Source organism: Rhinatrema bivittatum, chromosome 3 (assembly GCF_901001135.1).
Source record: "Rhinatrema bivittatum chromosome 3, aRhiBiv1.1, whole genome shotgun sequence".
Classification (NCBI taxonomy): domain Eukaryota; kingdom Metazoa; phylum Chordata; class Amphibia; order Gymnophiona; family Rhinatrematidae; genus Rhinatrema; species Rhinatrema bivittatum.
The window spans coordinates 181,057,156-181,074,062 of record NC_042617.1 but is presented as its reverse complement, the minus strand read 5'-3'; the positions used below and the strand labels follow the sequence as shown (position 1 = coordinate 181,074,062).

General features: G+C 43.1%; 1 protein-coding gene across 4 annotated transcripts in view; it reads right to left on the bottom strand.

The window, feature by feature from the left end:
* Nucleotides 1-14,998, bottom strand: part of KMO (kynurenine 3-monooxygenase) — a 142,689-nt gene extending 127,691 nt beyond the window's left edge. For all 4 annotated transcript variants that reach the window (XM_029594006.1, XM_029594007.1, XM_029594005.1 and 1 more), the window contains exon 1: nt 14,822-14,998. In XM_029594006.1, coding sequence (XP_029449866.1) covers nt 14,822-14,875 — 54 coding nt within the window. In that variant the 5' untranslated portion in view covers nt 14,876-14,998. The remainder of the gene's footprint in view (nt 1-14,821) is intronic.
* Nucleotides 14,999-16,907: the final 1,909 nt, after the last annotated feature.

Here is a 16,907-nt window from a genome sequence, read left to right as displayed (position 1 = left end):
TGTTTGCTTTTTTGACTGCTGCAGCACACTGAGCTGACGATTTCAAAGTATTATCCACTATGATGCCTAGATCTCTTTCTTGGGTGGAGCTCCTAATATGGAACCTAACATCGTGTAACTACAGCAAGGGTTATTTTTCCCTATGTGCAACACCTTGCACTTGTCCACATTAAATTTCATCTGCCATTTGGAACCCAATCTTCCAGTCTTGCAAGGTCCTCCTGTAATGTATCACAATCCTCTTGTGATTTAACTACTCTGAATAATTTTGTATCATCTGCAAATTTGATAACCTCACTCGTCGTATTCCTTTCCAGATCATTAATAAATATATTGAAAAGCATCAGTCCAAGTACAGACCCCTGAGGCACTCCACTGTTTACCCTTTTCCACTGATAAAAAATTGACCATTTATAATCCTATTCTTTGTTTTCTCTCTTTTAAGCAGTTTGTAATCCACAAAAGGACATCACCTCCTATCCCATGACTTTTTAGTTTTCTTAGAAGCCTCTCATGAGGGACTTTGTCAAACTCCTTCTGAAAATCTAAATACACTACATCTACTGGTTCACCTTTATCCACATGTTTATTAACCCCTTCAAAAAATAAAGCAGATTTGTTAGGCAAGACTTCCCATGAGTAAATCCATGTTGACTGTGTTCCATGCTTGATTACACGTGAATACATGCAAGTCATTGAAAGCATGTACTTTCTCTACCTATTTATAAGTGTGCATCTTTTAAACGTGAAAAAAAAAATACCCTGCTTGGGTAAAACCCTGATTTACATTCAGAAGTTGCAAATTTTTTTTTTTCAATAACCACATGAGATTAAACTGAGAAGCTGGCATACTTTAGTACATATGTGTGCAATTGAAATCACCAGTTTGCTGATACCTCCACCGGTCCCCAAGCTTTCTCCAGGTCATCAGACTTCCTAATTCTTCACCTTAATCTCCCCCCAAATCTCCCAGAACTCCCCCCCCACCAACCAATTGTAGACAACAGACATCTCTGATATCAATAGTGTGAGATAATTAGCATGTGTAAAATTCCAAAGCATTTCCACACTTAAAATTGGGTTTTACACATGTAAATGCACTTTGCCCGCGTAAGTGGGATTTTGAAAATTGCTACAATATCTGCCATTGAATTGTCAATAGGATAGTCACGTGTAAGTGCACTTTGGGCCTGATTTTAAAAAGCATTTACTCGAGTAAAAACCAGGTTTACTGGAGTAAATTCACTTTACTTGAGTAAGTGGGTTTTTGAAAATTGCTACAATATATGCCATTGACTTGTCTATAGGATTTACTCACATAAGTGCACTTTACTTGAGTAAATGGCTTTTGAAAATTGCTACAATAGTAGCTACATTTACGCATGTAACTCCTTTTGAAAATTACCCCCTTTATGTGCATAAATAGCTTTTTAAAATCGCTATGATAGAACGTTACATTTATACATATGAGTAGATTTTAAAAGGTTTACGCAAGTGGCCGAGCCTTGTGCATGCCGGTTCTTTTCAAAGGGGTGGGCCGGGCAGCACCATTGATCGCTGCCCTGAAGACTCGCATGCCGACAGCCAGCCGGCATGCACAACTTACTTCAGCTCGGGAGCTGAAGTAAGTTATGAAACAAAAAAAAAAAAGGAAAGATAAGGTAGGGTTTAGGGGCTGGGAGGAGAGGGGAAGAGGGAGGGAGTTTAGGTAGGGGGGTAGGGAAGTTCCCTCCCAGTCTGCGCCTTAATTGGAGCAGACTGGGAGGAAATTGGGGAAGGCCGGAATGTGTTGCAGCACGGAAATTGCGAAAGTCCGTCGTCCCCCCCAGTGCACACCGCCCGCACTTGTGTGTATGGCTTATAAAATCCGGCGGGCATGTGTGCGCGGCCCACGGATTTTATAACATGCCCGCGCCGGCGCGCACATGTTATAAAATCGGTGCGTCCATTATAAAATCTACCCCAGAATGTCTTTTAAAATTACCTCCATAAGCTGCAAAACATACTTATAAGTCTCTTATAAAATAGCAATTTACTTGTATAACTCTTAGCCCCGCCTCAGAACGCCTCTAGACTGCGCAGGTAAATATGCATGCGAAAATGAAAATGTGCACATATTTTTGATGTTTATAAAATAGCATGTATGCAAGTGCAAGCTATTTACATGTGTATATGCTAATTTTACACACATAACTCCTTTGAAAATTCACCCCTTAGAGAGTATACTCTGTCCTAGCTAATTTTCAAAGTCAAATGACCCAGGTTGTTTCTTTGAAGATCTGCATAAAGTATGAGCATTAAAAGAGCTTGTGTAGCTTATGATTGCACAGGCTATTTGAAAATAGCCCCCAGTGTGTATAAGAGGTGGGACAAACATTTAAATTATGCAAATAAAGGAAGCATTTTAAGTGCAAAGGCTTTGTTAATGTTATGCACAAGAGAAATTGAGCTTCAGAGGGGCAAAGTCGTATGAGCCATCTTAAAAGACTTCCCCCACTGTGAAAAAAAAATCTCCATTCCCTAGTCGGAGCTCGTCCTTACAAACTGAATACATATTTTAAAATATTTCCTACCTCTCCTTTCGAAACCTCCATTGTAATCTAAACTCAGCACAGGGCTGGCACTACTTAATAGTGCTGACCTCCCATGGGATCATCTGGGTCCGCGCTCGAATAGTGCGAATGTTCTCGAACAGCACATATCCGAATAACTTAGCATCGAATACATTCATCCACCACTAAAATATCGCTTTGATGCACAGCGCTAAACAGGGCCAGTGTTGTGCTCTTCATGGTTAATACATGACTCCCCTTGAGGTTTGTAAGGTGGGCTTTCTTTCCCTTTCATTTCGATTTACAATGCTGATTTTTACCCCTTTGCTGTTTTAACTCATGGTCAGTGTTTCTGTTCCCCTATTTCCCCATCTTTCTCTGTCCTTATTATATTATATAGCAGAGAAAATGCTGCCCAGTCTGACCTTCCTCACTGACAGCTGCTCTGCATTGGTGGAGGGGGAACCTGAGCTGAGCATGCTTCAGACTCCTGAGAGGTTGAAAATACCACAGGAATAACCAGAGAAAAAAAAAAAAAAGGTCATTCCTGCCCTATTTCAATGCAAACCAGAGCTGCGCTTGTGATTCACAGATCAAATTTCTGATGTCTCTCTCCTTCTAGATTTTTTTTTTTTGGGGGGGGGGAGAGAGGGAATGCAAGCACCCAAAATCACTGGATCAATGGGTATACAAACTGGTTTACTTTTCTAAAAATCACATGTGCATCTGTAAATAAAAGTAAACAGGTATGCATCAGGAGCCTAGAGCTCTTGGCATGGCATTTTTCCTACAGTATCCCTGTAAATGTATTATTAAGTATGTTGGCATCAGATATTAATTTTATTTTTACCCCTGAGAGGTTATGTTTCTTCTTGAATTCTAAGAAAATCACAGAAGCTTGGTGATTGAAAGCAACTCGGAGAAGAGTACATGAACTTGAGTGTTTATCAATCAAACGCCTTCTTTTTTCTTTTCCTTAAAGATTCTACCTTTTCTGTCTCCTCCTCTTTATGTATGTACTGGGTTCTAATATGGATTGTTAGCCTCTGAATTATTGCCATATCTGGGAATTTCTGATTTCCACCCACCCTGTGATTGTTGCGGATTAGCAGGATGAAGGGGAATGGGGATGATGGCAGTAGCAGCCCGCAGACAAATTTCTCTCATACACACACTAAATTGACTCTCACATGTTCACCCTCATACATCTCACACACACACACATGCTCATACCCCTCTCATTCTCCCACACACACACACACACACACACACACACACACACACACACACAGTTTTATTCACTCTTCTCCCTCTTACACACACACACACACACACACACACACACACACACAAACACACATAGGCTCCCTTCTCTCCCTTTTACAACCATACTCACTGATCCACACACACTCATTCTCTCTCCTCCCCTGGCACCCACCAGCGACAGCCTTCACCTCCTCTAGGCCTGTGAGATGATGGATCTCTTCCGTCCTTCTGCTGCGGGGGGGGGACAAGTTCCTCCTCCTCCTGATCCAACAGATCTCTTACTTCCTGCCACTGTGAGACCCAGGCTCTCCTCCTCCTCCTTCTAGCTGGACAGCCCCAACGGAACTCCACCTCCTTCCTTCCCCGACGTGGGCCTAACACTGCCTCTTATTTTGCCCAATGTCCCTCCTCCTTCTTGCCCGTACGTGTGGCCCTGCAGACTTTTGCTTCTGGGGCCTGCTCCTGCTACCGCCCCCGGAGTTTTTCAGTGTTGGCTCAGAGACCAGGCAATTCCCTTGGAATTCCTGAGTCTCTGAGCCAAAACAAGAGCGTTCCCAGGTATAATTATTGCTTGAATACTAATCTGCATGATTATGTTTATCAGTTTTGATGGCTATATGCCAAATATTTCCAGAGCAAGGCTTACATGTGATTTTTTTTTTTTTTTTTTGTTAAATTTTATAAATATAAAACCAAGAGCGTGCTGCACAATCAGACTATGAGGGCTGTAAGTTCATATGAAGGTTTAGAAAATGTAAAGTATTACTTGAGATAACACCAGTCCAGATTAACAGATTCCAAACTAAGTAACAGAATTTGTATATAGAGAAACAAAAAAGATTCCTGTCCCCGCCCCTTTTTTTTTTTTTTTTTGAAGGTTTAGAAAATTTAATGTATTACTTCAGGGGGGACAGAGGAATGCTTTTTGTTTCAATGTATACAAACTCTGTTACTCAGTTTGGGAGCTGTTAAGCTGGACTGCTGTTACCTCAAGTAATACATTACATTTTCTAAGCCTTCACACGAACTTACAGACCTCATAGTCTGATTGTGCAGCACACTTATTCCATTTGGTGTGCTCTGCTTTGTGCTTCCACATCTACTGTGGCATAAACTTTATAATTATTACATTTTTTTTTTTAAAGGCAACAGTGATTTAGAAAATGTTTTTGTAATAACTATGGCCACAATTCCAACCAAGGAGGAGTCCATGGCTTGTGTAAGTGAGGTTTCTGTAAGAAGAAGAAATGAACCTCTGAATCATCTCTTTTCTTGTATGTAAAAGAACTCCCACACATTTTCGAAGGCTGTGTGTCTGCAGTCCAAATCACATTTTAAACATCTCTAGTACTAAAACGCCCCTAATATGAAAAATTCACCTTGAACAACATAGAATTGACTATATTTTGCTATGGAGTGGGAGATACAGAGCACATTGAAATGTCATTTTTTTGGCAGGCACTCTTCGGGCCTGATTTTCAAAAGCATTTCCATGCATCAAACTGGATTTTACTCGACTAAATGGGCTTTTGAAAATTGCTATGATAATATGTTACATGTACAAGCGTAAATTATTTGAAAATTATCTCCATCGCTTGCAGGCCTATAAAAAGCAAGATTAAACTGGCTGCACTGAATAGAAGGTGCAAGAAAAATAAAAATCTCCTCTCTTCAAGTCACCTATGCTCCAGACTTTAAGGGGTGAATTTTAAAAGTTATTTGTGCACACAAAAATGGATTTTATGCATGCAAATGCCGTGACTGTTATTAAATAGCCCAATGCGCGTAAAAAATATGTGTATAACCTCAATTTTGTGCATTTCCCTAGAGAGAGGTGTTCAGGGGGGCGGAATTGAGTCTTAACTCTCGGATACGCTTTTTATAATCATTGAGAGTACGCAGGTATTTTCCATTTTGCAGTTATATTTTACCGATGGGAAAAAGGGGTGGGCTGTGGGAGTTCTAGGGTGGGGTTCAAAAGTCCATGTGGTTGTAAGAACATGATGGGTCAGACCAAGGGTCCATCAAGCCCAGCATCCTGTTTCCAACAGTGGCCAAACCAGGCCACAAGAACCTGGCAAGTACCCAAACACCAAGAAGATCCTCTGCTACTGATGCCAGTAATAGCAGAGGCCATTCCCTAAGTCAACTTGATAAATAGCAGTTAATTGACTTCTCCTCCAAGAACTTATCCAAACCTTTTTTGAACCCAGCTGCACTAACTGCACTAACCATATCCTCTGGCAACAAGTTCCATAGCTTAATTGTATGTTGAGTGAAAAAGAATTTTCTCTGATTAGTCTTAAATGTGCTACTTGCTAACTTCATGGAGTGTCCCCTAGTCCTTCTATTATCTGAAAGTGTAAATAACCGATTCACATCTACTCGTTCAAGACCTCTCATTATTTTAAAGACCTCTATCATATCCCCTCTCAGCCGTCTCTTCTTCAAGCTGAACCGCCCTAACCTCTTCAGCCTTTCCTCATAGGTGAGCTGTTCTATCCCCTTTATCATTTTGGTTGCCCTTCTCTGTACCTTCTCCATCACAACTATATCTTTTTTGAGATGTAGCGACCAGAACTGTACACAGTATTCAAGGTGCGGTCTCACCATGGAGCGATACAGAGGCATTATGACATTTTCTGTTTTATTAACCATTCCCTTCCTAATAATTCCTACCATTCTGTTTGCTTTTTTGACTGCTGCAGCACACTGAGCTGACGATTTCAAAGTATTATCCACGATGCCTATTTTGTAAGAGATATAGCCATATATATTACTGATCTTGTCTTTATATCTGCTCATTGATTCTTGCAAGTGAAATCAGATTTGTCTGTTGTCTGCAGTTTTTGGGTTGAAGGTCTGGGTGAACTGGGGGGAATTCAGGGTGAAGTGTAGAGAGTGTAGGTGAACTGGAGATGGAATGGGTGAACTGGCAGAGGTATCAGTGAACTGGTGATGTCAAGTACGCAAGTATTTTCAAAATAGGATAAGTGCATACTTTATAAAATACCTGCTTCTGCATACAGATCAGGGTTATCACGCGTACTTGTTATATTTTTTACGCACATAAAATATACACATATGCTTATAAAATAGGTAAAGTGTGCTTTTCTTACATTAGAAATAGTTGCACACACTGAAACATATGCACGTAATTTCAGAGGACAAATATGTGGTATTTTATAAACCATGCAGCACTTGTTGCACAATTTATAAAATATTCTCATATATCTCATATACCCCAATTCAGCTATTATCTCATGGCAAAATATCACTGAAACAATAGCCAATAACTTATGCCCACTGTAAAAAAAAAACATAAATCCTTCTCAAAAAAACAAGCAGCCGTGGTTTTCAAATGAGCTCCGCACCCAGAAGCAAAACCTAAGACGGAAAGAAAAAGAATGGAGGAAGAATCCCAATCCCCTTTCTCTAACCATATACAAAGCCGCCCTCCACCATTACAGAACGGCAACGCTTTGAACAAAAAGAGATTTCTATGCCCACCGTATCCACGATATGATGCATGACGCGAAGGCCCTTTTCTCGTACGTATCGGAGCTCACCAAAACTGCTCCCCCTACAATCCCAGACGATACAGCCCATTCGAAAGCCAATGATCTGGCCTTATTCTTTCAGAACAAAATCTCCAACACCCTGGCCAGATTACCTATCAACCCAAATTCACTGCTTCCGGATACCATCCACCTACCGAACACAGACATAAGATTGGATTCCTTTGATCCTACTCACTCTATAGAGGTGGAAACCCTGATAAAAAGAATGAAACCTTCGACCCACCCTCCGGACCAAATACCTTCCAAATTTCTGATTCTCATACCAGAATACATTTCCAAACATCTAGCTGATATTATCAATTGTTCTCTCTCACAAGGAACATTCCCGGATGCTCTCAAATTGGCCACCCTCAAACCCATACTCAAAAAATCGAACCTGGACCCGGACGACCTCAACAACTATCGCCCCATATCAAATCTCCCATTTGTAGCTAAGATCATGGAGAAAATCGTAAATAAGCAACTTTCAAATTACCTGGAAGACCACAATATTCTACACCCGTCACAATATGGTTTCTGAAAACAACACAATACCGAGACCCTCCTCACCTCACTCCTTGATCAAGTATACATTGGCTTTGATAAAGGACAATTGTTCCTCTTAGCTCTTCTCGACATCTCTGCAGCTTTCGATACTGTAAATCATAATACCCTTCTAAACCGGCTTTCAGACATAGGAATTGCAGGTTCAGCTCTTAGATGGTTCGACTCCTTCCTCAGCAATAGAGGCTATAAGGTCAAAATCAATAATAAGGAATCCTCTCACACTAATGCACCATTCGGAGTTCCCCAGGGAACCTGAAACTTAAATTCTATATATACGCAGATGATGTTCAAATTTTAATCCCCATATCCAACTCACTGGACTCAACACTCAGGTTATGGAACTCTCACCTGCAAACGATCAACCATCACCTTTCAAGCCTCAACCTGGTGCTCAATACTTCCAAGACAGAACGTTTGCTAATCACTCCAGAAGGCAGTTCCTTCCATCACCAATCGCAAGCTAATATACAAATATCCCACGCTAGAGATCTTGGAGTCATAATTGACAGTCACTTGAACCGAAAGCATTTTATAAAACACACTACAAAGGAGTGCTTCTACAAATTACAAGTACTCAATAAACTCAAACTGCTCCTATTCCATTACGATTTCAGATCCGTCCTACAAGCCATTCTGTTCTCCAAGATTGACTACTGCAATTCCATCTTGCAAAGTCTCCCGGCCTCTACTACAAAACCTCTCCAGTTGCTCCAAAATGCAGCGGCGAGAATTTTGATGAATACCAATCAGAGAGAGCATATCTTTCCCATTCTAAAAGATCTTCACTGGCTCCCAGTAAACTTCAAGATTCTCCATAAATCACTCACAATTATCCATAAAATTATTCACCATCAGACCCCTCTTGATCTGCTTCACCCTCTCAAATTGCACTCGACGGCCAGACCCTTAAGGGATGCCTACAAGGGATCCTTACATGTTCCTCCAATCAAAGTTGTACACCACTCAAACATCAGAGACCGGACATTCTCTATCGCAGGCCCCTCCATCTGAAAAGCCATGCCTCCGGACCTTAGGCAGGAAACTTGTCTACTAACTTTTAAAAAGAAACTAAAGACATGGCTGTTCTGCCAAGCCTTCTCCACTACAAGCCCCACAGCCTGACTTAGAATTGTTCCATCAATTATGTAAATAAACAAATGCTAAGTCACGTTTACAAGCTATCATGAGGTCGGCTCCTTGCCTCCCTCCCATACTCCATTGTATATAGTACTTTATCTTCGTTCTCCCTTTCTTTATTTCCTACTCCCAGTTAAGGCATCCTTGTTATAATGTAACTTTATCCTCCTTTAAATTGTCTCTTGTTGATTGGTTAGTTATAGTTACTGCTTAGTTCGATGTAAACCGAGTTGATTTGATTTGTATCAAGAAAGTCAGTATATAAAAGCCTTTAATAAATAAAAATAAATAATTATCCATTTTCTGTAAGTTAAGAGTTTTGCATAGGTTGAAATACATTCTCCCAGTAAAAGATTTTTGTACTGTTGTTCAATCTATCAGACTGAATACCTTGGACTAATGTCATATTTTGTATACTGGCTTCCCAAATGATCATCTTTGTGCCTTACAGCTGATGCAATATGCTGATGCAACACTGGAATAAATAGCATAACTAGCCTGCTATCCTGGAGCTCCGTGGCTATCCCTGCTCATATCATCAAAGACCCAAAATTATGATTCTTTGATGATGATGATGTGAACAGGGACTGTCATGGAGCTAAGGCATTCTCTTGCTCTCTGTGCCACAGACGTTTAAGGGAAAGGGGAGGTAGATGTTGTAGACAGAAGGAGTCAGCCATTATTAGATATGCGCCAATAGAAGAAAAGTCAGCCAACACAAAGGCAAGAGGAAGAGCCAGTTGCCACCAAATGACAAAAGCCTGAGAAAGTTTTGGAGGCAAGAGGGATGATCCTGGGGCCTGACCGGAGAAAATGCTGGGGTCAGGAGCTGGGGATCCTAGTGGGTTGAGGAGGGTGCTACAGGGGTTTCGTTGGGGAGAGTACTGGAGGAAGGGAAGAGGATACTGTGGGAGAGGGGGACATGCTGGAAATAGTGCTGGGGTTGGGGGGGGGGATATCCTGGGGTTTGACTGGGGAGAGTGCTAGGATCGGAGAGGGGTATCAAGGGGTTTGACTGGGGAGAGTGCTGGGGTAGGATAGGGATATCCTGGGGTTTGACTGGGGAGAGTGCTGGGATGGGGGAGTTTTATCCTGGGGTTTGACTGGGGAGCGTGCTGGGTATCCTGGGTTGTGACTGGGGAGAGTGCTGGGGTAGTGGAGGGATATCCTGGGGTTTGACTGGGGAGAGTGCTGGGGTAGGGGAGGGGTATCCTGGGGTTTGACTGGGGAGAGTGCTGGGATGGGGGAGTTTTATCCTGGGATTTGACTGGGGAGAGTGCTGGGATCGGGGATGGGTTTGCTGGCTTGCGACTAGTGAGAGTGCTGGGATCGGGGAGGGATTTGCTGGCTTGTGACTGGGGAGAGTGCTGGGATCAGGGAGTTTTATCTTGGGTTGTGACTGGGGAGAGTGCTGGGATCAGGGAGTTTTAACTTGGGTTGTGACTGGGGAGAGTGCTGGGATCGGGGAGGGGTATCCTGGGTTGTGACTGGGGAGAGTGCTGGGATCAGGGAGTTTTATCCTGGGTTGTGACTGAGGAGAGTGCTGGGATCGGGGATGGGTTTGCTGGCTTGTGACTAGTGAGAGTGCTGGGATCAGGGAGGGATTTGCTGGCTTGTGACTGGGGAGACTGCTGGGATCAGGGAGTTTTATCCTGGGTTGTGACTGGGGAGAGTGCTGGCATCAGGGAGTTTTATCCTGGGTTGTGACTGGGGAGAGTGCTGGGATCGGGGATGGGTTTGCTGGGTTGTGACTGGGGAGAGTGCTGGGATCGGGGAGGGATTTGCTGGCTTGTGACTGGGGAGATTGCTGGGATCAGGGAGTTTGTTTTTTTTAATTTATATTTTATCAATCATTACAAACAATGCTGACAGCAATATCCGCTTGTCTAAACAAAAGGTACAGGAATTTATAATATAAGAAAACAATTTTCATATATTAGGTAATACCCTCTTATAAAGAAAAAAGAGACTGGTTGATTACTTTCTGAGCAATATCTTAGAAATAACAAAAATAGTAATAATGGTGCTTACACTAACATACCTTCAACTAGGATGTAGTGACAGGTAATCCTTGCATCAAGAAAACTTCTCAACTCACTTGGTTCTAAAAACACAAACCTTTCCTGTTGGTATTTCACCACACATTTACATGGGTAGTATATAGTACACATGGCTCCTAATGCCTTTACTTCCTGAACCATTTGTAGGAAATTTTTTCTACGGACTTGGGTTGTCCTAGTAATATCAGGGAAGGTCCAGATCTTTTGACCAAGAAATAACAATTCTCTATTTTTTAAACACAACTTAAGTATCTTATCTCTGTCTATACTCTTCAGAAACTTGACACACAAGGTGCCTCTAAATTCAACTTGCTCTGACATAGACTGTTCCAAAAAAGTTGTTAAATTACTTGATGGTGTCTGTTGTATATTCTGTGGACTATTCTCATTTCTTTTCCTTCCCATTGCTATAAAATATATTTTCTCAAGCTTTGGTATCTCTCCCTCTGTTAATTTCAGATTTTCCTTCATAAAATTCTTAAATTGCTCAAAGGGAGATATTAATTTTACATTAGGGAAGTTTAATAGTCTTATGTTATTATATCTTATTTGATTTTCAATAATTTCTATTTTTCTGTTATTTAAAATATCACCTTGGATCAGGCCTGTCTGAATTTTTTCAACTTGAATAAGCCTATTTTCTAAGTTAACCAATTTCTCTTCATGTTTAACAACTGCTGGTTCAATTTTTGAAATCTGGTTTTGCGTACCTATAATAGTTGCATTTAAATTTAGAATAATGGTCTTCAAATCTGTTAGGGTAGTCCAAATAATTTCTAAAGTAACTGGTTGCGTCTGAGACACACTGGAGTTGTCCAAAATATTCACCAATCCTTGAGGTCAGATTTTACTTCTCACATCGGAGGCCTCTGCCCCCCCCCTCCACTCCCCTCAGGTGTTGATGTCGAGGGTACACCATTTGTTTTAGTGTTCCCCAGGCTTAAATGTCTATTCACTTCTTCCTCCATAATTCCTCCAATAGGGCTGACTTCCTTTGACCCACTGGGTTGGTTGTCCTCAACCAAATTTGGTGGCAGTGAGAGACTGGGGGGTAGAGGAGTCTTAGGTTCCCCGGGGCTTAACGAGATGTTAAATTCCAGTGGTGTTTGTGTTTGCTCTCCACCTACACCAACGCCTGGATGCACACCCGGAGTCTAGGGATCAGGGAGTTTTATCTTGGGTTGTGACTGGGGAGAGTGCTGGGATCAGGGAGTTTTATCTTGGGTTGTGACTGGGGAGAGTGCTGGGATTGGGGAATTTTATCCTGGGTTGTGACTGGGGAGAGTGCTGGGATCGGGGAGGGGTATCCTGGGTTGTGACTGGGGAGAGTGCTGGGATCAGGGAGTTTTATCCTGGGTTGTGACTGGGGAGAGTGCTGGGATTGGGGAGTTGTATCCTGGGTTGTGAATGGGGAGAGTGCTGGGATCAGGGAGGGGTATCCTGGGGTTTAACTGGGGAGAGTGCTGGGATCGGGGAGGGATTTGCTGGCTTGTGACTAGTGAGAGTGCTGGGATTGTGGAGTTTTATCCTGGGTTGTGAATGGGGAGAGTGCTGGGATCAGGGAGAGTTATCCTGGGGTTTAACTGGGGAGAGTGCTGGGATCGGGGAGGGATTTGCTGGCTTGTGACTAGTGAGAGTGCTGGGATTGTGGAGTTTTATCCTGGGTTGTGACTGGGGAGAGTGCTGGGGTCGGGGAGGGGTATCCTGGGGTTGTGACTGGGGAGAGTGCTGGGGTCGGGGAGGGGTATCCTGGGGTTGTGAATGGGGAGAGTGCTGGGATTAGGGAGGGGTATCCTGGGGTTTGACTGGGGAGAGTGCTGGGGTCGGGGAGGGGTATCCTGGGGTTGTGAATGGGGAGAGTGCTGGGATTGTGGAGTTTTATCCTGGGGTTGTGACTGGGAAGAGTGCTGGGGTCGGGGAGGGGTATCCTGGGGTTGTGACTGGGGAGAGTGCTGGGATTAGGGAGGGGTATCCTGGGGTTTGACTGGGGAGAGTGCTGGGATCGGGGAGGGGTATCCTGGGGTTGTGAATGGGGAGAGTGCTGGGGTTGGGGAGGGGTATCCTGGGGTTGTGAATGGGGAGAGTGCTGGGATTAGGGAGGGGATCCTGGGGTTGTGAATGGGGAGAGTGCTGGGATTAGGGAGGGGTATCCTGGGATTTGACTGGGGAGAGTGCTGGGGTCAGAGATACAGAGGTCTGGCAGGCAAGAGTACTGGGGTCAGGGAGGGAAGGGGAGAGTTGCTTGTGTCTGACTCATGGAGTTGTAGGGGTCTTGGGAGGAAAGGTGATTGCAGTCTCAAGACAGAGAGTTGCTGCCTTTGGAGCTGTCATGGATCAGCGCCTTTTACTTTAAATCTTTAATCCGCCCATCTAAAAATCTCAGCAGATTTAGCAGAATATACATAGAGCTTTTTACCCATATATTTTCCACTGCATATCTTTTGGTTTTATTGCATTCCTTTCTCTCTGTAGGCTCCATGAGGACCTATTAAACATTCTTCATGAAGCAGGTAGGTCTTTCATTAACCTCAACTATTTTATCTAAGATACAGGCCAAAACAGTACAGTGCACTCTGGCGGAGCGCACTGCTAACCTGTGTTTGGATGCGCGTTTTCGACGCTTTATCCCTTATTCAGTAAAGGGTAATAGCGCGTCAAAAACGCGTGGCCAACCTCCCCGAAACTAATAGCGCCTGCAACATGGAAATGCATGTTGATGCCCTATTAGTTATTCCGATGTGATTCAGTAAGTAAAATGTGCAGCCAAGCCGCACATTTTACTTTTAGAAATTAACGCCTGTCCAAAGGTAGGTGTTAATTTCTGCTGGCACCAGGAAAGTGTACAGAAAAGCAGTAAAAACTGCTTTTCTGTACACCCTCCAACTTAATATCATGGCGATATTAAGACGGAGGTCCCAAAAGTAAAAAATAATTTAAAAATTTTTTTTTAAATCAGTCTGCGGCTCGCGGGTTGAAAACCAGACGCTCAATTTTACCGGCGTCTGGTTTCCGAACCCATGGCTGTCAGCGGGTTTGAGAACCGACGCCGGCAAAATTGAGCGTCGGCTGTCAAATTCGCTGACAGCCGCCGCTCCTGTCAAAAAGGTCCCTGGCGCCTCTTTTTACCACGGGCCCTCATTTGAATACTAAATCACGCGCACAGGAGAGTGGCCTGTGCTCGTGCCGCAACTTTTACTGTACGGCTTGAATTAAAATACTAGGATAAATCTCCGCACATCTACTTACACATGCACATGCAGTAACGCAAATAAGGTTTGAAAGTTACCCTCCCTATGTTTGGCAGGAAAACATTGTAATAGTGAGATCAGCTACTAGAGTTACAAGCAGTGTGCTTCACGGAACTGCCTCCTGGCTAAAGCTGAAAATTTAGGGTCACATTTGTACGCAAAAGCATCTTGTGTGATCCGAGTAGAATCTATTTAAGAAATGTAAAAATGTCAAACTTTTTAACTAGCTTGGATTGCTGCTTTTCAGCTTTGAAGGCTTTCACAATCAGAAGGACTAAAAACTTGGAAGCCATTCTTGAGTCAATCTGTTTCTGTTGAAGAACAATGCCACAAGTTTTATCGTTGCAAACATCATTACCATCAAGAAGACTAAAAAAAAAAACAGCAGCCTGAAAATTTAAGATGCAGAAGTTTTATTTCTGGTTTCTTACCAGGCCTCCTCCAACAATAGCTATTTTGCTCTTCTGAACATCAGCGGTCTCCATGATTTTGAAGAGAGCCGGGTTTTCTTCTTTGTAAAACTAAACAGAAGAAATAAAAGCTCAGAGGATCTCTGTTCCGCATATGCTGACTGCCTACTTCTGCTTTTATACTGCTGCTGCACTGGTTGGTGTCAGTGTACTGGGGATGGGAAGGGAGAGGAGGAGGAGGAAGAGGAGAGGGGCCATAGTCCAGCACTGAATCTACACTGGTAAAAAATTAAAAGGTCCACTAATGTAAACCACGAGGCTCAACCCCCTCACAATACCGTTACTCTCAAACCAAAACAGAGGTGAAATATCAAATCTCCAAATCAATAGCATGCAATATTTTGTCACAATCAAAAGACTGCGGATTGCATTGTGCATGGAAGACTGATCCAGCCCCCCTCTTTTTGATTGTTTGTGACAAATATTACATGTTTTTATGTTTTGGAGATCTGATATTTCATCTCAAATCTGGTTTGAGAAAAAATTAAGAGAGACAGATTTAAGCTCCAGGTAAAGGGAGAGTGACAAAAAAAAAAAAAAGAAAGAAATGAGCACAGGTAACATATGCAAGGCAATGTGCGTTTGCCAGAGGAATTGTAAATTCTGCAACTGAAGGAAGGCAAAACAATTTGCAGAAGGCAAGAAACTATTTTGCAAGCCAGAACTTCTGCGAAAAGAAACGCTGTCAGACTTCTGCCCAAATGTGCCAATGATGACTGGGGCTAAAAGGGGGAGGGGCTGCAGGGCTTGTGCTTCCATTAGGCAAACGAGTGCCCTAATACCCTTGGCACCAGCACGGGGGGGGGGGGGGGGGGGGGCAGTAGAGAACATGCTGCTGGATGGATCTGGTCGCTGAGGAGTAAACCCTGCAAGTAAAATCTCTGTCTCTTCCATGAGATAACTGTCACGGCCAGTGGTAAATGAGACAAAACAGACTTTCCGTTGCCACAGAAAATGACGGCTGGTAAGAAAACCGAAACTGAAACTAAAACTTCCCTTGCAATGATCATGAAGAAACTGCAGTCCCTGAAGGTTTCGAAGGACAGAGAATCACGAGGTGACTAAATACATTTAAACAGACGTAGCTTCCCCTACAGCACAGTTATCTTTCTTTCAAAAGGGAGTGGATGATTCAGAGGAAAGGATTTCCTTGTTAGAAGATACCATGACACTGCAAGAGATCAAAGTTAAAATCACTACTCAACTTATAAGTGACTTTAACGATGCCCAAGATGCAAATAGTAGAATAAGGTTCAGATATAAAATGGGGGTGCCCATAGGCAATGGGAGATTCCCTCAATAACCAGTGTGTGGAGGGGTTGTTTTCTCCCCTTAACAGATGCCATTAGTTGTAGAAAGACCAAATCCCTCCCCCATTGCTCCTGCCCAGATGTTCCTCTCTCTGGGTATCCTCCACCTCCTTTTCCTGCAGAGCAGCACCAGACCCACAGCAGCAGCAACTCCAGCACAGCCCTGTAAGCCCTCACATGCTGATAGGCCCTATGGCCTATCAGCATGTGATGTGCATGTGATGTGCACAGAGCAGGAGAGAGACCTTGGGGGTTATAGTGTCTAATGATACGAAGTCTGCGAAACAATGCGACAAGGCGATAGCAAAAGCCAGAAGAATGCTGGGCTGCATAGAGAGAGGAATATCGAGTAAGAAAAGGGAAGTGATTATCCCCTTGTACAGGTCCTTGGTGAGGCCTCACCTGGAGTACTGTGTTCAGTTCTGGAGACCGTATTTACAAAGAGACAGAGACAAGATTGAAGCGGTACAGAGAAGGGCAACCAGAAAGGTGGAGGGTCTTCATCAGATGTCATACGAGGAGAGATTGAAGAATCTAAATATGTACACCCTGGAGGAAAGGAGGAGCAGGGGTGATATGATTCAGACTTTCAGATACTTGAAAAACTTTAACGATCCAAAGACAACGACAAACCTTTTCCGTCAGAAAAAAATCAGCAGAACCAGAGGTCACAAGCTGAGGCTCCAGGGAGGAAGACTAAGAACCAATGTCAGGAAGTATTTCTTCACAGAGAGAGT